General features: G+C 38.7%; 1 protein-coding gene across 1 annotated transcript in view; it reads right to left on the bottom strand.

The window, feature by feature from the left end:
- Nucleotides 1-22128, bottom strand: part of CFAP47 (cilia and flagella associated protein 47) — a 354495-nt gene that overhangs the window by 209563 nt on the left and 122804 nt on the right. The window contains exons 38-41 of the mRNA XM_072852476.1: nucleotides 21532-21682; nucleotides 20540-20628; nucleotides 18391-18477; nucleotides 1847-1923 (exon numbers count right to left, since the gene is read on the bottom strand). Coding sequence (XP_072708577.1) covers nucleotides 1847-1923; nucleotides 18391-18477; nucleotides 20540-20628; nucleotides 21532-21682 — 404 coding nt within the window. The remainder of the gene's footprint in view (nucleotides 1-1846; nucleotides 1924-18390; nucleotides 18478-20539; nucleotides 20629-21531; nucleotides 21683-22128) is intronic.

Below are 22128 nucleotides of genomic sequence, written 5' to 3'. Positions count from 1 at the left end.
ACAATCTTGCTCTCAGTGGCAGTTACTATGTTATGTTATAGCCTGAAATCCTCCTGAATGGACAAAAACTAAATACTGGCAAGCTTGCTTTCTCTGCGACACTTTCATAAAAGTATTATGCTGACAAAGTGCTTTCTTCATAAGACACTAAGAATCTTAGAGTTGAATCTAGCAGTGTCTGACCACTTTCTCGCTGCATGTTTTTCATCTGCTGAGCATATTTTGATAATACAGAATACTTTAGAACCGGACTTTCATTCAACCTTGGCTGGCTAACCTTCTAGGAAGTTCAACAGACTTAAGAACAGAAGTGAAAATACAGGCAACAGAAATGAGGGAATGTCACGTAAGAAAACTCTGCCAAACTCTGGCCAATTAAATAAAACTGATTCACCCCCCAAAACCACCAAGAACCAAGCTGAAGAAAGATGTAACCACCACCCACCTTTTCTCTCCATAGTACACATTATTTTCCAATCAGTATAGGAATTTCCCAATATTCACACTTTAACCAACAGTTAAGTTTGATATGAATTTGATGTTTCCAAAGCCTACATAAACAATGACCAAAAAAAAAACCCCAAAACCCCCAAGATGACTCAAGTCCTATTTTTATCCTTCCATCAAATAGGATAAGGCAGCCCTAACAGGGACTGGTTTTTGATTAAATAAGACACTAACTCCCAAACTTGTCTCCTGTTCAAGTGTTCCCCATTCAAAGTATGTCAAACTGTGGAGCAGACTAATTTAGTCTTGTGAGAGCCCTCCCTCCTCACTCTCTCTCTGGATCCTGTGAAATTAAAACAATTGCCAAAGAAGTAACATTTATTAAAAAAAATAGATTTTTTTTTTTTACAGTTTTCTTCCTTTTTATTATGGATACTCCAAGACAAAAAAAAGATAAATCCTAATTCCTATTACTCTCCACTTAGGACTCTTGACCCTTAATAGTAAATATTCTCTCAGGTCAGAGTGTAAAACATGTGCGGAACACTCTTATTTATGTTTTGTTCACCATGTTATAGAGAGAATGATGGGGAATTATTCCCAAAGCAGAAGTGCACTTCTATAAGAAATGAAAACATAATTTTGTTTACAAAGACCTGAAATGCCATCAAAAATGTCTCTGTGGCTCCAAGCTGACTGAAGCCATAAAAACCTTCCTAAGCTATTCACAGATTGGTACAATAGACATACCTCACTTCGTTACTTAAGGTACATACTTTTTATTTTTATGAACTGTGCATTAGTTGGTTGTTAATCACATCTCAGAATTGAATATGAAATAATAAATATATGTAGAAGGGCTAGATTATTCAGATTACAAAACTGCTTTCCATATGACTTCACAGAAACACAACAATATTTTCCAAGGACACAAAATTAATTTCATAAGGTCATCATACAAATTTTGCTCAAGTGGACTTTCATCAGTCTCAGAAAAGGCTGTAGTTCTAGATTCATATGTTTTGACAGAACAGTTGACTGACATTTAATAGGAAATAAGAGCAAGAAATGCACAATCTCTACTGATGAGTATTTTCAAAAATAAATTAGGCAAACTGCAAAGGCTCCACATCAGAATTCCATGAAGCCAACCCATGGGCCCTTAAAAGAAGAAAAATAGATTTCCTTTTTTTTTTTTTAATGCTAAAGTCATTAGGACTACAGTGCAGCCTTAGAGATCATTTCACTAAATTAAACATATCGGAAGACAAACTATCCTATAAATGAGTTACTGAGCATACCTATAAATAATAATTACTTTAGATCTCAAAATCTTTCTCATGTAGATACTCTAATTTCTACTGTAGTGACACAAGAGGTATTGTACAGAGGTACTTACAGCAATTTAAGTTGTTCTCTTCATTTGGATCTTCAGGCAGTGCACCATTTTTACAATTTAATATGTTATTTTCAGAACTAAAAGGAAAAAATAAAAATGAAAGCAATACACTAAAGCTGGATATTTCTATTAGTAATAGATAGCTTCTCCCTTTTTATGAATAAATACTGGAAAAGCAAATGTTTTCAAGAAAAAAAAAAACAAAACACATTTTGGAACTATCTACCGACCAATAATGTTAAATACCACCTCTTCCACTTAAGTTAGTAGTCATAATTATAGCAGAGCCAGAACATGCTCCCTTCAATTAACCTGTATATCTCTTCAGTACTCATATAAGAAAGATTCCATGTTAAAAAAAAATACAATTATATTTTGCCAGTCAAAAGTACTCCTGCCCAATAACGCCTTTTGGGAAATTCAGTCCCAATTCTTCTCTTTATCATTTCAGTATTCTATGGGGATAGGCAAAGAAGAATTGTTCCCTGGTACATCATGAAGTGGCAAGGCCTTGCATTCCTCTGATGCTCTCACTTGCCTTTCTTTCAGTCTTTCCAATTTTTCCCCCAAAAACTACTCTATAGAAATACATCTAAATATCTGCAAACCAAATTCAGTTCAGATGCATTGTCCTCACTCTAGCACTTACATTCATAGACCTTGTGGACATGTCTTTAGACTGCTGCTTCTTACAGAAACTGATTTGCAAAAGTAACAGTCTTTCCTTGCCCCTTATCAGAACACACTTCAGATACTAGATCTCCTCTTACCTCAACCTTTTTTTTAAGGCCCAATTTTTTTTTCTAGCTCTTTCTACCTTCTTTCTAGCTCGACAGTCTCCTCTTTTTAAAAAAGAGGTAAGCATTCTGCTTTATTCATTATAACTCAATTACCTTATCTAGGTATCATCCTGAGAGCTAACTGAATCTATTAACTTTTATCTGCCTACCTAGAGGTCAAAATACCTTTAACACAACATTAACATTTAGGAACAATAAAAATAAGACATTTAAACTTAGATTATTTTTTTAACATTAATTGTAATTCCTGTATGTACTTGTATGTTATAGAATACTAGAATTTTTTTGTTGGTGATATACACTTTTAGGCAAACATTTTATGTTTATTAGCTTAATTAGAAAATATATCAGCAGCTCATATATCCTAAAAAAGGGAATTATCTAGTAAATTAAGGTTCTAGCCTATGGCTTTGGAAAGTCTGTTTATGTTTCCAGTGCTTTACTGGAAACCTTGGATACACTACTAGTCATTATGCCAGAGTCAGAATTCATGGTTTCAACTCTACTCTAAATTTTAGCTCTGTATCTAATACCATCTGGAAAGGAATTCTGTGCAGTGAAGAGGAAATTCAAATTGTAACTGCTTATCAATAGTAATTCAGGACCAAGGAACAATCTGCTACAGAGGGCAAGATGGCCTAACTGGCTGGAAGCAGAAATGCCAAAGACAGAACAACTCCCTGTAAGGAAGCAAAGTTTCCCTTGCTGAAGAGATAAGAAATGATGCAGCAGCATCTTGTAGCAATGGATTGTGGAACGCAAGTGCTCAGAAGCCACTTTTGGTAGACAGAGCTGGTGCTGGGGGATGAACCAAACATCGGTTTAAAGATGCCTGATGCTCACAGGATTGCTGCGGGTGCAAGTGTGTACAAGGAATTGGCTCATGTTGCATCTTTGCAGACTCCTTGTAGAACTACTCATGGCGGTAGGTCTCTGCCCAATGCCTTTGTTCATTAAATCTTTATATTTAAGCACAAATATGTGTTTAATTTGACTCAAGGGGTATAATAAAAATTCCCCAACATCAATTCAACAAATGTCAAATAAAGCCAACAAATCCCTTTTTTTGTTTCCTTGCTTAGACCTGGAGAAATACAGGAAACCCAACTTCTGCATAGGGCTCCACTGATTTCAACAGAAGTGTGCGTTAACGCGAGGGTGACACTACCGAATCCTAAAGAAGGTTCAGGCCTTAATTGCTTTCATTTCCTGAAATACAACACTGTTGAAATGTTATCTCATTTCAGTTTTTCCAATTAAAATGTTACTGGTTTTATTTCTGTTGTTGTTATTTATTTTTCAGTGCAACTGCAGATTTCTGGCCTCAGAGACATTAGTATTTCACCATCTAAATTTGAAAATTTTACCTGTTAGGAATATTATTTTAAATGTAACATGCTGTGATTGTAATGAATTATTCCTCTTTTCCCTTCTTTGTCCACTTAATAAATTGTATTTTTATAAATTAAAAAAAAAGTAAACTGAGAATCTTGTCTGGAAAAGCACAAGAAGTTCATCACTTGGAAGTTTGCTTTTTCAATAGTAAAGGAAATGAGAGGCTCATTGCTTTATAAAGTCCTATATTTAACCCTTCTAGACAGTAAAGTTAATAGAGCATTAACAAGAGATTTTTTTTTTTACCTTATTTTTATATTTCATTTATATATATTCTTAAATGCGGAGACCTTAGTTACTGCATAGAATATTAACAATTACAAAGACTACATTTTATAATCTGCAACTCAAACATTTGAATAACTCCTATGTAGTGTAACACATCATTAGGTTTAAAAGATGTTTCATAACTTCTATTTGGAATGTAAAACAGTAATGTTTTGGATTTTGTACTACCACACCTCAACAGTAAATATTTCTCTAAATAATTTAGAAAAGTTTATAACTAAATGCAACTTTGTAACTTAAGTATTTGAAATAAATTCTTCTATTCTTCAAGACACACTATTTCACTTCAAGTCACGTGCATTTTGGTAAAGTCTCTAAGGTACTTAAATGATCACAGAATCGTATAGGTTGGAAAAGACCTTTAAGATTATCGAGTCCAACCATAAACCTAACACTACCAAGACCACCACTACACCATGCCCCTAAGCACTTAATCCAAACGTCTTTTAAATACTTCCAGGGATGGCGACTCAACCACTTCCCTGGGCAGCCTGTTCCAATGCTTGACCACCCTTTCAGTTAAGTAAAATTTCCTAATATCCAGTCTAAACCTCCCCTGGCGCAACTTGAGGCCACTTCCTCTTGTCCTATCCCTTGTTACCTGGGAGAAGAGACCAACACCCACCTCTCTACAACCTCCTTTCAGGTAGTTGTAGAGAGCGATAAGGTCTCCCCTCAGCCTCCTTTTCTCCAGGCTAAACAACCCCAGTTCCCTCAGCCGCTCCTCATCAGACTTCTGCTCCAGACCCTTCACCAGCTTTGTTGCCCTTCTCTGGACACGCTCCAGCACCTCAATGTCTCTCTTGTAGCAAGGGGCCCAAAACTGAACACAGTATTCGAGGTGCGGCCTCACCAGTGCCGAGTACAGGGGTACGATGGCCAAATTGGTGTCATCTGCAAACTTACTGAGGGTGCACTCGATCCCTTCGTCTAGATCATCGATAAAGATATTAAACAGGACTGGCCCCAAAACTGAGCCCTGGGGAACATCGCTTGTGACCGGCCGCCAAATGGAGTAAACTCCATTCACCACCACTCTTTGGGCCTGGCCATCCAGCCAGTTCTTCACCCAGCGAAGAGTACACCCGTCCAAGCCACGAGCAGCCAGTTTCTCCAGGAGAATGCTGTGGGAAACTGTGTCGAAGGCTTTACTGAAGTCTAGATAGACAACATCCACAGCCTTTCCCTCATCCACTAGGCGGGTCACCTTGTCGTAGAAGGAGATCAGGTTAGTCAAGCAGGACCTGCCTTTCATGAACCCATGCTGGCTGGGCTTGATCCCTTGCTTATCCTCTACATGCCGTGTGATAGCACTCAAGATGATCTGCTCCATAATTTTTCCCGGTACCGAGGTCAGGCTGACAGGCCTGGAGTTCCCCGGGTCCTCCTTCCGGCCCTCCGTGTAGATGGGCGTCACATTTGCTAATCTCCAGTCGTCTGGGACCTCCCCAGTTAGCCAGGACTGCTGGTAAATGATGGAAAGGGGCTTGGTGAGCACATCTGCCAGTTCCTTCAGTACCCTTGGGTGGATCTCATCAGGCCCCATAGACTTGTGAGTGTCTAAGTGGTGCAGCAGGTCACTAACCATTTCCCCCTGGATTATGGGGGCTCCATTCTGGTCCCCATCTCTATCTTCCAACTCAGGGGGCTGGGTACCCAGAGAACAATTGGCCCTGCTATTAAAGACTGAGGCAAAGAAGGCATTAAGTACCTCAGCCTTTTCCTCATCCTTTGTCACTGTGTTCCCTCCCCCGTCTACTAGGGGCTGGAGATTCTCCTTAGCTCTCCTTTTGCTGCTAATGTATTTGAAGAAGTATTTTTTGTTGTCTTTTACAGCAGCAGCCAGATTGAGCTCTAGCTCAGCTTTGGCCCTTCTAATTTTCTCCCTGCACAGCCTTGCTACACCTTTGTAGTCCTCCTGAGTTGCCTGCCCCTTCTTCCAGAGGTCATAGACGCTCCTCTTTTTCCTGAGTTTGAGCCAGAGCTCTCTAGTCAGCCAGGCCGGTCTTCTTCCCTGCCGGCTCGTCTTTCGGCACCTGGGGACAGCCCGCTCTTGTGCCTTTAGGACTTCCTCCTTAAAGAATGTCCAGCCTTCTTCGACTCCTTTGCCCTTTAGGGCGGCCTCCCAGGGGACTCTGTCAACCACTCTCCTAAACAGGCCAAAGTCCACCCTCCGGAAGTCTAAGGTGGCAGTTTTGCTGACCCCCCTTGCCGCTTCTCTATGTATCAGAAACTCTATCATTTCGTGATCACTCTGCCCAAGACGGCCTCCAACCATCACATGGCTCACAAGTCCTTCTCTGTTCGTGAACAAGAGGTCCAGCGGGGCACCTTCCCTAGCTGGCTCACTCACCAGCTGTGTCAGGAAGTTATCTGCCACATGCTCCAGGAACCTCCTAGACTGTTTCTTCTCTGCTGTATTGTATTTCCAGCAGACATCCAGTAGGTTGAAGTCCCCCACAAGAACAAGGGCAAGCGATCGTGATGCTTCTCCCAGCTGCTTATAGAATAGTTCGTCAGTCTCCTCATCCTGGTTGGGTGGTCTGTAACAGACTCCCACCACAATATCTGCCTTGTTGGCCTTCCCCCTGATTCTTACCCATAGACATTGCACCCTATCGTCACCATCATCAAGCTCTAAACTATCCAGACACTCCCTAACGTATCGGGCTACCCCACCACCTCTCCTGCCTCGCCTATCCCTCCTGAAGAGTTTATAGCCATCCATCACCGCACTCCAGTTGTGCGAGTCATCCCACCACGTTTCCGTGATGGCAACCATATCATAGTTTTCCTGATGTACAATGGCTTCCAGCTCCTCCTGCTTGTTGCCCATGCTGTGTGCATGGGTGTAGAGGCACTTCAGCTGGGCTGTCATCTGTGTCTCCTTCATAGAAGAAAACCCCTTGTGTGCTTCGAGGTGTTTCACTGGCATTTCCCTCTTGGCTCCTATTGCCTCAGTATCCCCTAGCTCAACTCTGTTCGACTTCAGCTGTGCCCCAGTGTACCCTGCACATCTCAGAGAGGTGATCTCACTATGCACCGGGATTTTAAATGACGACGTATACACTGGACCACACAGTGGATTGATTTGGCATCCTTCTCCCTGCTATTCATGGGTATTTATAACTGACAAGGGACAGATAAATGTTTTAATCTATAATTTATTATAAATATATAACAAATTCAAAGACAGCTTCCTGCATGTTTTCTCTATAGATTTTGAAATAAAAATCTAATTTTGTAAATTCAAGCTTAAAAATAACATGCAAGTTCATATTTATTTGTTTGTTTGTTTATTCATTTATTTAATTATTTAGATTCTTAAAGTCAGACAGCCACACTGTAATAGTAAAAAACACATGACAGCACATCCTATTATAAAAGCGGGGTGACTTTATACAATGTTATCTAACCTAACCAAGCCCCAGGACAGCAATATGTTTAAGAAATTTAATAGGAAATCTACTTCTTTTGTTATTTAAGATAAGATATCCCTTTTTTAACAAATGAAATCAGTAAAGCTAAGTAAAACATGGATTTTACACTAACCCTAACAAATATTAAGAGTGATCCAAATTCAGCCTCGTAAGTGCAAGATCCTGATTTAAACCATCATAAAAAATAACCCATTGGAATCCCACAATTCTGTATACCAGGGATTCACAAACTGCAACAAATCAATAGTACACAAATAATTTAAAACTTGTGAGGCGTGACTACTTCTTAGAGGAAACAGAGCACAATGATTTAAGAAAAAGTGCAACATAAACAGTGGAACATTTGCTTATTTCATGGCTAAAAACAGGGGACTGATGTTGCCACTATCTCTACCTGGTGTAAATAATTTCTTTTATTTACAGTGCTGATTTCCAAACAGACTGAATTTGGCATCTTACATTTGCCATTCTCAAAATCTTTGTCTTTTTAATATTGGAGTGGAAATTAATCACCTAAAATAGCTTTTCTCTAAACATTTCCTTAGATTTTTTTCTTTTTCTTTTTTTCTTCACAAGAATTATTACACAAGAAAAAAACACTTGAAATTTACTTTTGTACACATGGTTTACAATGTTTCTGCTCACAGAATAAATATAAGCTGGGACATAATTTTCCATGATTTTCTGAACAAAGGCTAATTTTACTTTTGATTCTTTGAGTAAGAGTTGGGAAATTATACCACACAATGAGGAATTAGAGATGTAAAATCCGCATGTTAATATGTAGTTCATGATCTTGCTAGGAAGCACCAAATCTCATAAGAGAAGTTCTTCAAGCAATTTTTACTAAAAATAATTCTCTTCTTGTTTCAGTTAGTTTAGTTCACATGCAAGGTTCATTTCCACAAGGTTATAGCCCTGAAAAGAGGGGATGAGAAAATCTGGGAACAGTAAAGCTTGTCCCTCTGTACCTCTTTTACACCAAGGCTACAGGAATTATCTATATTCACTAACAGCGCAGTTAACCATTCACAAGGAACCTAACGCAATCAAGGATTTGTCTGGGAAAGGAGTGAAGGGGATGAACCTTAACCTAAACACCTTAACTCTGTTCATTACAATATTGCTTTTCAAGTGTATTTGAAAAGAACAGATATACTTGAAAAAACAACTTTACAACAAAATCTTTGCTTATTCTCATCCCCCCAAAGCAAATTGTGCTCCTTACCATCATATTTCCTTGATATTACTTTATAGGTTTTTCTATCCTTCTTCACAAATAATTTCTACCAGTGTTGACAGGAGTTAAGACTGTGCCGTTACATTTATGGAAGGAGAGTTTTGTTTAATTTACAACAAGCACAGAGCTCATAGATGCTGAAAATTATACTGTAATGTATTTCAAAAAAATACTGCAAGTAGAGTTTCAGCTCTAGACTCAGGTTTATTATTATCCACACATAAAAGTCATTCTCCCTTAGCAGTAAAATTTGATGAACCAGCTTATAGCAAACAATTATTACATACAGCATTTGATAGCTATTAGGTCTCTCTTAAAGTAAATAGTTAATCTTGCTGGGCTAAGAAAAAAATCACAACCTTAAATAAATGGACTTGTAAAATTCTCAGAATATGTTACCCTGGAGATTCATTTTAATACCTACACTTAAAGACCATTTTTCAGAAAGGAAAATGATCTCTGAGGTATGCGAGTACAACATACTATTTATTCTGTACTTACAAATAAGTATCTCACATAAAAATACAAAAATACAAATTTTATATAAAATGTCACCTCTTTCAATGCTTTACCTTTGAATCAGAATGCCAAGTCATGATTGCAAAAACAGAGACTACAGAAGAAGAATCACTGTAAAAATAACAAATTGCTCAAAAGCTGCATGAAAAAATGATAACATAATAAGCATATTACATGGAAATACATTACACATTAACAACATAGAGAGTATAACATATTTCTTCACTGGGGTGAACTATACATTGAGTAAGTCTTATTTTCAGAGTCAAACTCCAGAGAAACTCATTGCATTGATTTGACATGGTATTGAATGTCTCTCTGTAAATTTATTCTCACCTCAATGAACAGAGCACCTGCAGATAAGTGAAGGGAAACGGAAATAAAACTGTGCTGTGGAGGACATGTACGTTGTGTCTCATTCTTCTATAACAAAAAGGAATAGTACCTCATGCAATAATAACAACAAAAGGAATATAGTTAAGATCAGGAAGGTATAAGAAGCATATATTCTCAGTCTGGCTCAATACAACCCCTTTCAATACACAGAGAAATAAGGAAATGGATTAGGCAGAATAGCTTAACACTGCCATAAAATAAGTCTACACAGACAGTTTGCTGCATCTGGGTCAGGGCAGTCCCCAGTATCAATCTTCAATTTACCAGACGTCTGCTGGAAATACAACACAGCAGAGAGGAAACAGTCCAGGAGGTTCCTGGGTTGTATGGAAGATAACTTTGTGACACAGCTGGTGAGTGAGCCTACCAGGGGAGGTGCCTCGCTTGACCTGCTGTTTACAAACAGAGAAGGACTGGTGGGAGATGTGGTGGTTGGAGGCCGTCTTGGGCTTAGCGACCATGATACGATAGAGTTCTCGATTTGGGGTGAAGTAAGGAGGGGGATGACCAAACCACTACCATGGACTTCCGGAGGGCAGACTTTGGCCTGTTCAGGACACTGCTTGAGAGAGTCCCCTGGGAGACAGTCCTGAAGGGCAAAGGGGTCCATGAAGGCTGGGCATTCTTCAAGAAGGAAGTCTCAAAGGCACAGGAGCAGGCTGTCCCCATGTGCCATAAGACGACCGGCAGGGAAGACGACTGGCCTGGCTGAACAGGGAGCTTTTGCTGGGACTCAGGAAAAAAAGGAGAGTTTACCACTTTTGGAAGAAGGGGCAGGCAACTCAAGAAGAGTACAGGGATCTCATCAAGTCATGCAGAGAGAAGATTAGAAAGGCAAAAGCCCAGCTGGAACTCAATCTGGCCACTGTTGTAAGAGAGAATAAAAAATGTTTTTACAAACACAGTAACAACAAAAAGAGAGCCAAGGAGAATCTCCCTCCTTTATTGGATGTGGGGGGGAACATTGCCACCAAAGATGATGAAAAGGCTGAGGCACTTAATGCCTTCTTTGCCTCAGTCTTTAATAGTCAGACCAGTTATCCCCAGGGTATTCAGCCCCCTGAGCAGGGAGACAGGGACAGAGAGCAGAATAAACCCCCCATAATCAGGGAGGAAGCAGTTAATGACCTGCTGCACCACCTGGACACTCACAAGCCTATGGGGCCGGATGGGATCCACCCGAGAGTACTGAGGGAGCTGGCCGAGGAGCTTGCCAAGCCACTCTCCATCATTTATCAGGAGCCCTGGTTAACAGGGGAGGTCCCAGACGATTGGAGGCTTGCCAGTGTGACGCCCATCTACAAGAAGGGCCAGAAGGAGGATCCGGGGAACTACAGGCCTGTCTGCCTGACCTCGGTACCGGGGAAAGTTATGGAGCGGTTCATCTTGAGTGCGCTCAACAGGCACGTGCAGGCCAACCAGGGGATGAGGCCCAGCCAGCATGGGTTCATGAAAGGCAGGTCCTGCTTGACCAACCTGGTCTCCTTCTACGACCAGGTGACCTGCCTAATGGATGAGGGAAAGGCTATAGATGTTATCTACCTGGACTTTAGTAAAGACTTTGACACTGTCTCCCACAGCATTCTCCTAGAGAAGTTGGTGGCTCATGGCTTAGGCGGGTGTACTCTTCGTTGGGTAAAAAACTGGCTGGATGGCCGAGCCCAGAGAGTTGTGGTGAACGGAGTCAAATCCAGTTGGTGGCTGGTCACAAGTGGTGTTCCCCAGGGCTCTGTGCTGGGGACAGTCTTTTTTACTGTTTTTATCAATGATCTGGATGAGTGGGTTGAATGCGCCCTCAGTAAGTTTGCAGATGACACCAATTTGGCCAGGAGTGTCGATCTGCTTGAGGGTAGGAAGGCTCTACAGAGGGATCTGGACAGGCTGGATCGATGGGCCAAGGCCAATTGTATGAGGTTCAACAAGGCTAAGTGCTGGGTCCTGCACTTGGGTCACAACAACCCCATGCAATGCTCCAGGCTTGGGGAAGAGTGGCTGGAAAGCTGTCTGGCAGAAAAGGACATGGGAGTGTTGGTCAACAGCCAGCTGAATATGAGCCGGCAGTGTGCCCAGGTGGCCAAGAAAGCCAATGGCATCCTGGCTTGTATCAGAAATAGTGTGGCCAGCAGGAGTAGGGAAGTGATCATCCCCGTGTACTCGGCACTGGTGAGGCCGCACCTCGAATACTGTGTACAGTTTTGGGCCCCTCACTACAAGAGAGACATGGAGGTGCTGGAGCGTGTCCAGAGAAGGGCAACGAAGCTGGTGAAGGGTCTAGAGCACAAGTCTGATTAAGAGTCTCTGAGGGAACTGGGGTTGTTTAATCTGGAGAAGCAGAGGCTGAGGGGAGACCTTATCACTCTCTACAACGACCTGAAAGGAGGTTGTAGTGAGGTGGGTGTCAGTCTCTTCTCCCAAGTAACTAGCGATAGGACAAGAGGAAATGGCCTCAAGTTGCGTCAGGAGAGGTTTAGATTGGATATTAGCAAAAATTTCTTTACTGAAAGGGTGGTCAAGCATCGGAACAGGCTGCCCAGAGAGGTGGTGGAGTCACCATACCTGGAGGAGTTCAAAAAATGCAGATGTGGCACTTCGGAAGATGGTTTAGTAGGCATGTAGGGTTGACGGTTGGACTAGATGATCTTAGAGGTCTTTTCCAACCTTAATGATTCTATGATTCTATGAATACAGACTGGGGGATGAATAGCTTGAGAGCAGCCCTGCAGAGGACGACATTGGGATATTGGTGGACAAAATATTAGATATGAGCCAGCAATATGCACTCACAGCCCAGAAAACCAGTCGTATCCTGGGCTACATAAAAAGAAGCATGGCCAGCTGGTCAAGGGAGGTGATTCTGCCCCTCTACACTGCTCTAGTGAGACTCCACCTGGAGTACTGTGTTCAGCTCTGGGGTCCCCAGCACAAGACAGACATGGACCTGTTTGAGCAGGTCCAGAGGAGGGCCACAAAAATGATCAGAGGGCTGGAACACCTCTCCTATGAAGAAAGGCTGAGAGAGTTGGGGTTGTTTAGCCTGGAGAAGGGAAGGCTCTGGGGAGACCTTATTCTGGCCTTTCAGTACTTAAAGAGGGTTTATAAGAAAGACGGAGAGAGACTTTTTAACAGGGCTTGTAGTGATAGGATAAGGGGTAACAGTTTTAAACTAAAAGAGGGTAGATTTAGATTAGATATAAGGAAGAAATTCTTTACAATGAGGGTGGTGAGACACTGTAACAGGTTATCCAGAGAAGTTGTGGATGCCCCACCATTTAAAGTGTTCAAGGTCAGGTTGGACAGGGTTTTGAGCATCCTGATCCATTGGAAGATGTTCCTGGCCTCGGCAGGGAAGTTAAAACTAGATGACCTTTAAAGTTTTCTTCCAACCCAAACAGTTCTATGATTCTATGGTATTAAGCCCACAGTAGCATCCTATCACACCTTACGCACCAATCATTCTTCTCCACATTAACACTGAAGTCTACTGTATAAAAAATGTCACTGCTGAAGAACCCAAGACAAGCTCCAGCATCAAGCTTATGCATGTGCTGTGTAGACACAATGGCAAAAGGTCAGTGGTCTACTTGTGAGACTAAGCACATTATATCACACTGTGGATCAGGTCTGGTGGATTAGGTGTGAATCAGGTGTGGATTAGAAGTGATTCAATTTTACAGGGGGAACAGTGGCCGAGCAACTTCACAAACTATCTCATTTGTTTTGGGTTTTTTGCAAACACAACTTGTCCCTTCCAAAGCAAGGCTATTTTACTGTGCATTAAATGAACAAAAAGTTCTACAAGAATAAGTTACAGGTGAGGGTTGGTTTAGGAGAGCACCTCTCAATTGCTTGGTACAAAGACCTGGTTGAGACAGACAAAATGGCAGGTATGAATACTTCCAATTCATTCATGCCATGGTTTAGTCTAACCAGTTCAAACTTGTACAGCAAATTAGTTACATACTTGTGTACCAGTGAGAAACAGTTTAGTAGCTATCACCTCTGAGTTGCCAGTTACCTGGCATAGCACCTACATAGCACCACATAGTTCCTACATAGCACCACAAAGAGACTGGGTATGCCATGTTATCGGGTATGCCAAAAATAAAGATCAAAAGCAAAATCATCTATGGCAGTCAACACATATATTCTGCATACATCACCATGCCATCATAGCTATACATGTGCAATAGTGTACCTTTACACTTCAGTCCAGGGTCCAAACAAGCCAATAACTCTGTTTTCCATCCAACAAATTATTGGAAAAGGAAAATTACATTTCTTTCTGTATTTGGAGCCGAATTTACTAGATTATCTTTTTAGTCCCTTCCAGTTCCAGATTTTACATATTACTGAGGCAAAAAGAAAACTAAAAAGTGCCAGGCACCATGGGGAAATCTTAAGTCCACATAGCAGCAACTTCATCAATGAACTTTAGACAACAGAAGCAAGCAAACGTTTCATTAGAGAGAGAAAGGATACAAGGAACTGCTTACTAATGCACTGAAAATACTGAAACATTTGAACACAAAATTCACATCTAAGATATTTGCCAGTTTCCACACTCCATGGGATAGTTTGTGATCTCAGAACAAAGACTAGGACAGAAAGTAAAAGAGGAGCTGCCCAAAAGAGGTAGTATGGCTTACATTGATATAGACCAATTTCTAATATATCAAATATTAATCAGAATTGTGATGACTCCTGATAGTATATTTCTAAACAGTATTTTCTGAAACAACAGGTATTAATGCTGTATCTCATAACCTATGTTAGACAGAGACACAATGGAGCCTTTTAGATCTTCAGTTTTTCTTTATCCTATCAGTAAGTACATACAGGTATTCTGTTTAACATAACTCTTTCCTTGACACATGAAACTGCTTAGAACAAGAAGTGTAAGAACAAAATTCAGAAAAATAAAAGGATTTTGAATTCCTGGTATTATCTCTGGTTAAAAAAAAAATAAATTAACATTAAGAAGCTATATACAATATTCTGCAAAGCTTGACTTGAAATTAATTAATTAATGGTTCATTTTTGTTTTAGAATGAGGTTTTGTTGATGTAAAAATATTTATCCACTTTCACAGCTTTTTTTCCAAATCAATCTGTGCAATCGTGAGCCATTCTTATGACTCATGGACACTGTAATGCATACTCTAAACTGCTTAGTCATGGACTTAGAATAGAACTATTAGTGAATCATTAGTATACCTTTACTACGTCCTAGTTTTACAGAAGGAAATCTATGAAGGAAAAGTTAGCGATTAAATGTAACCTTGAATTTTCACTGTCATTCAATACTTTTTTCTTAATGGACATCAGTCAAAATACCAACACACTTGAAAACTACTTATGGGTAGTTTTATATTAGAATTTCTGGGCCATGTGGCGTGCATCTCTCCACCTGGTTCTCCTTCTCCCACAGAGAGTAGACCATGCTGGTGCACAGATGTAGGCCAAGGATAATAACTGAAGTGTCAAGGGCTTAGAAAAGCATAGAAAAGTGCATAACTTTAAAAAATCCAGGCAGAGGTATCACAGTATACTTAGAAGAAAAACTATGCCAACTGGAGGAAAGAAAAACCACTATCCTTCTCACCAAGAATCATTCAGCTCCCCAGGGACAAAGAGGTCTTGCCTGCAACCACTGAATGACACCCTTCCTCAGACATGGGCTACTGTTCGATTTTTTAGCTTAGACAGCACTATGTCCCTGTAAGGGTATAGTTTGTCTGGGCTCTAGCTTCAGCTTGGGATATCATTCCAGTCACAGTATGATGAGCCCGTGCCACAATGACTAAAGGGTTCGTCTCCTCTTTGGTATGAATGACACCGTTTTGGGTGCCTGTGATACTGCCAGAGGGGAAAGGTGGTAGGTAAGAAGGCTACCTGTCAGGTAAAGCTTGTTACAGTGATGTTTAAAGTGGTGTGTCTGACACACCTGGGGGCATAGTATGAGGACCAGAAGGAACTATGAGACTGAGGAGATCCACTTGGACCTGCATGGACGATTAAGTTGTTAGGATCGAAGCATGCAAATGACATCAATCCTGTAGAGTCTAAGCATTACAGTAGTTTTATGCTTACCGAGCACTTAGAGCAATGGGCCCCCATTTTGTAGAAGGCATTTTCTGGATTTATCAAAAGAATAAAAATGATTGCAGGTACAATCTTCTTACTGATCAGTTATGAATGGCACACATACTAATTTTTTAACACAATTTCAGAAGTTTGTTATGTTCCATTCAAGAAAAAAAATCTTCTTAAAAAGAACACCTAAGTGGCTTCTCTTATCACAGATAACAGAAACATCTAAAATTATAGCAAATTAATACTAGCGATTTCTAAAGACTTAAGATGCCCTCAAATCAATTTCAGTAAGAGTGAGGCCTGGATGTATGACTAAAATTACACTTTTTAGACTGATTTACTTCCTAGGGATAAATTAAGCTGAAATATGCAGGATGATGAAAAATCCTTTTCTATTTCAACAGCTTCTAATACCTCTAAGTACAATATACTAGTAAAATCTGTAGACATTGATGGAGTTACCTGAGTGCCTCTATTATTTTTTAGCATAAGATATGAACTTTGATTCTTTGTTACATCACATTTTGAATTACATTCAGAAAAGACCACGTGTCTTTTTGGCAAAAAATATGAACAGAAGTAACATCCAATCAAAGCAGTCCAACATTTGTTTAGTAGGCTGAGAGTTTGGAGATCTTATCTGAGTAACTGGTAGTTATGACCAGACTCTTTTCTAGCAGGCATTACATGAAATAGGCATGGCTATTTCCCCTTGGATACAGGCCTCGCTAAAACCTATCTGCAGGTTTTGGACGAAAATCATTGTGCTGATGTTGGCTGCACATTTCAAAACTAACAATCGTTAACCACTGGAGGTTCACCTATTGTAGCACACCTGATAAGTGTAGCTTAGCTATAAGTGCACAAAGCACACAGGACACTGACAATCAGTGCAGCCCACAGAACACAAATGAGGGACAGAACGGCATTGAATGCATCCACCTAAAATGTCTATGTAATAGTGTTCCGGTGGCTATCGTATTCTTTCTTGATAGTATTTCTGGGCTGGACTATGTTTCACATGTATTGTGAGAGGGCTGCTGATGGTGTATTTTCAAAGCCAGATCCTGCCTCTGTGAGAAGAAACCTGATTGGTCACATTTTGGTTAACTTTCCTGTAAGCTGACTTCTTACTTCTTAGCTTACTTACTTTTTAGCTACTATACTATTCCAACTGATGATTATAAAAACTGCTCTATGAATAAATAATTATAAAACATGGTTGAAGTGACAGAAGTCTAGAGAAATGGATCTCTATAAATAAATTGCCCAATATGTGAATGCAAAATCTATCATCAAAAAGACTTAGAATTAACACTTTCAGTCTATGACTGAAAAATAGAGTTATTAAACTGTCAATTATTAAAACAGTGCAATTCTTAATATCTGGCAAGTTCCAAAGATTATTTCAGATATTTGTAGTAGTTCTTTCTCTCTGCTGGGCCACTTCTAGAGTGCCACAAATTTTAGTTCTCAAACCTTTTTGATTCTCTCTTTCTCCTTTAACCTTGACTATCAGTGATTCTGATTTACATCTCACCTCTTCAATGCCCACAAAGACTTCTGCCTGTTTATCTAAGCTTATTGGTATTTATCTTACTGTCTCGCAATTAAAGACAGTGAAGGCAGAAATACCTTCTTTCAGACTATAAGTCTTAAGGATAGATCTTTCTTTATATCTCTCCTTGACTCCCATTCCAATTACCCTCTGTTTTTTATTCTTTGCCATTTTATTGTCTTTACCATGCTTGCTTTGAGCTCTCCTTCCAGATGTTAGAAAATCTGTTCATGGTCAGTTAAGCAATAATGTCTAGACACAAAATTATATTAACTTATATCAATATATCTGCACTAATAACCTCTTATTCTGTTTTTGCATCTCCAGGAGCCTACTGAACCTGTAACATTTTACACTTCAGCACAATTAGAATTCTATAGGGTGCCTATTTAAAAATAAAAACTTGAGCTTACTGTTGCAACTTCGGATATCTTTACCTTCTTAATTCCAAGAATCAGAACTAATCCTGTTGTAGTGAACTGGAACTACTTTTCAGCATTTCAGTCACCTAAGTCACTACGGTTGCCCCTATCCCAGCATCAACAGTTCACCTTTCAATCCTAGTTTCTCTAACACTTTTCCCAAATGGCGTCTTACACCCATTTTTATCTTTTACACCATATTAATCTTTTCTCCACTGTTTGAGTAAGTTATCTGTAAAGTGTTTTAAAAATGTTACATAATTCTATGGTATTCCCATGTCCTAACCTATAATTCTTTACAATGGGTATGCACACAGCTATACATAAAGATGTAATACTAACAGAATTGTATAATTCAATATATTATAATTAGCAATTGTCATTTAAAACTCACCTGAACGTTTGCTCTTGCTTTACTTGCCTGGCTTGATATACTTGCTCTGGCTGCGTTAAGTAACTTGTGGATTCCAGCAAAATGACCCTGGAGTATGGCAAGTACACATAATCACCACATTTTTAACTTGCAGAATGAAGACAAAAATAAGTTTATTCTAACTTTTAAATGGAGGCTTGTTAACGAAGCTTATTATTTTCAATTGGGGATACTTTAAAAGAACTCTAAAAAAAGATTTAAGCAGATTTTTTAAAAACTATTTAATAATTTATTAATTCTTCTTTATTTAATAACTTAAAACATTTTGCACAATTTAAACCATGTAATTTTTAAAGCTCATGTAAGGATGCAAAATCCTGAGACACTTATTCAAGGGTTACTGGGAAATATCATAAACTACTACCTCATCAATACCATAGGCTGATTTGTAATCATAAGGATGGTCTACAGCCATGTCATGACATGCAGACCAACTTTCAATTTTCTTTTCAAAAAATTTTAAAAAAAAGGAAAAAATTAAAACCAGAAAAATAATGCCCATTTCAATATTAAGGCAAATTACATATATACTTTCATTGGTAACAATTTTCTGAAATGTCATTTATACTATGATCTGTACTAAATTAAATGATTGAATAATTGAGTCATTTACATTTGAAGAAAAAAGCTCAGGTAATTTTATTTTGCTTTTGTAATTAATGAATCTATTAAGATAGAGTAAATTGTGATTTCCCTGACAAACCACAAGCAACTGGTTCACTTCAGTTTTTCCTAGAAGATTCTGATCTTCTTTCCTTTTATGTACATTATTTACTTGATAGAATTGGTAACATCTAACAAACAGCCAAATGCTAGGCAAGGACTAGTTTAGGGTGCAGAATTTACAGCTTTTGGAACTATCTGACACTTGCTACATATCTGACATGAGGGCAAAGAGGCGCTCATATTTTTTATTTGTCCTTTTCTTAAATCATACTACATTATACACCTAGTTCTAAGATCTTCAGCCCAGTTTTCTGTAAAAAAGCTACTTCCTTGGCATCACAAGTGCATTTCCTAGTCTTACTTGCAACTAAGCAATGCACCCCCGATGGAATACCAGATGGTTCAAAACACTGGAAACATGATACAAAGAATCTTTTATTTTAGATTACTGGTTCAAATGTTGCCCAAACTGATAATTACTTCAAGTAGTTGTCAAATAGCTTTTGAGTGTTATATATAAAATTAAATTACTTCATCACCTTTAATCTATTCTTTCCAAGAGAGTTATCCACATCATAGAACTGATTACAGACAGTCTCACTGATCACCTCAAGGACTTAAAAAAAAAAACAAACAGAAGCTAAACAAACTCATGATTCCCACATACGAGGCTTATGCCAGAGCACATTGCTGGAGCAGTGAAAACAATCCTGTTACAGGTGTCTATACCAAACCTATTCTGTGGCTGAAAGAGAAATTTAATTTGCAGCCTACACAACGTGTATATTAAACAGATCAGTAAAACAAGCTAAAAATGTTACGGAAAATGGTTCTTGTAAATAAATGAATGACATGAACCAATGTTTAGCTCTATAGACTAAAGACAAAATGTGGAATCAGATCATATAAACAGATTTTGAAGGGGCACAGGACTCTCTTTCTTTTATATTAAGGAAAGCACCATTTATAACTCTGCAGTTGTTACATCTATGATGAATACAAATGAAAAATTATATTAACTGGTAGTGATGCAAGCCCCAAGGCAAAAGCATGTTTTTTCTTTTGCATGCTTAATAATTTAAACAGCAGGATAAAGCAGACTGGGGAAAAAAATAACCAACTATTAATTAACATGGTTTGTTTCTCTTTGGAATTCTACTGGACCTCAGCCAAACACAAAAATACCAGCAAGGTTCATGAACTCCATTTGATTAAAACTCTAGCTTTATTGCTTACACTGAGATGGATTTCAATTAAGGCTTATTTATCTTCTTTATTCATTATGATAGCTTCCCACTTCATAGGGCTTGTAAAAATTTTGGTAGTGTAAATCCCTACAGTTTAACCTCAAGGTTTTACATTTTTAAGGAGAAGAAGAAAATTATGGAAAAGAGTTGATAAAACAGCATGATCATTATAGATTCGCATTTACGGCATTGTCTACCTGAATACGCCATCATTTCTGAAGGGATTAATAACATTTAGGATAACTTTCTTGAGCTCGTAACACGGCGATGTGCATTTTAATATATCCTAAAAATGAGCAAAAATTTATATCAATATGAAAAAGTTGCAAAACTACGTTCATGTTTAATACATAAACAAACAGGAAAATATTACAAAGAAGAATAGAACCATGTATTTGACCACTGGTGACTACAAAATTAACATAATTTAAACACTAGGCTTTGCTACCAGCAAAGAATAGTTAAAACCTATTTCTTTTTAAACATGCATTAAACTTCACCATATTTTAAATGCTTTTCAAAGTGATAGCACAGGGCCAAGAATCAAGCTATCTTTTTGCCTTCTTATCTTTCCATGTCCTCTATTTTCTTCTCTGCCCCAACCTTCCTTTCTAACATGAGTGTCTATTGCCATGGTATAAAGAGAGTCATGGAAAAAAGAGAATCACATAAACACCATCTAAGTTCAGAGGAGGATCTATCCAGATCTCCTCAATGAATGTTTGATAACAAATGATGGAACACATGCCAATCTCTGCTCTGACTATTTCTGGGATACATCTTAAATCTAAAGACTGTCTAAAGTTAAAAAGCACAAATAAACCTAACAACATCTAACAAAAGTTTGCTGTCCATCTACATCTGACAACTGAAATCATTAGGCTGAAGGGGCATATCAACAATGGAATTTCCAAAAGCATGCATATGCTGAAAGGGCTCCAGATTTATTTTGAGAGCAATCAGTGCAAAATTTTTAAATTTATTTAGGAGTGAAGTGTAATTTATATCCTTAGGCATCTTAGATATTCCTCTAGGCTTTTCTCTGTATGTACATAGACTAATATTGGAAACCTGAAAATTCAAATGTGGTAACACATTTTTATTCTTACCTCAGTTCACTTTTGTTTGATAGAATGTACAGATGAACAATATTTTTGTGACAATATTAATCATACACACATAAACTTACAGCAGGCTCAATATGCTTGACTTCAGATTTCAGAGAGAATGTCAGTGTGGCACCATCTATTCCACCCACACTCTTTGTGATCAGTAGCAACACTGCTTCAGCAGGGCGCAGAAAACGGCTAGTGAATTCCACATTTATACTTGTTTGACTCCTAGGCAAAATAATAATAACAATAACCATAATAATAATAACAATAATAATAGTTTAAATTGGCACAAAATTGTGACTCAGAAATGACTCAGAAATGTCTTTTCAGGAGCACATTTTAGAGTCTTTGTAAGGTAAGGGGGCTAGAAAAGAAAGTAATTTGTTTCTTCTGAAATACTTTGTTGTAGTTCAATCTTCTACCTAAGAGCACCTTAAAACATTCTAATACTATAGATAGAAAAAGAACTATATAGATAGAAAAAGAACAATATTGAGTCCTTATTGCTTTTTATCTCAGCATATAGCTTAATTTTTCTTCCCACACACACTAGCACAGGAAGTTCTCTTTCCTTATAGTATTATCCTAAGTTAACAACTGATTTACTTTATGCTCCCCTGTTTGAATAGGTTTTTGTGAGTTAAACAGACATCCTGTCATGCATGTTGTGA

This window comes from Ciconia boyciana, chromosome 1 (genome assembly GCF_034638445.1).
Source record: "Ciconia boyciana chromosome 1, ASM3463844v1, whole genome shotgun sequence".
Taxonomy (NCBI): domain Eukaryota; kingdom Metazoa; phylum Chordata; class Aves; order Ciconiiformes; family Ciconiidae; genus Ciconia; species Ciconia boyciana.
This window is presented reverse-complemented; position numbering and strand designations above follow the sequence as displayed.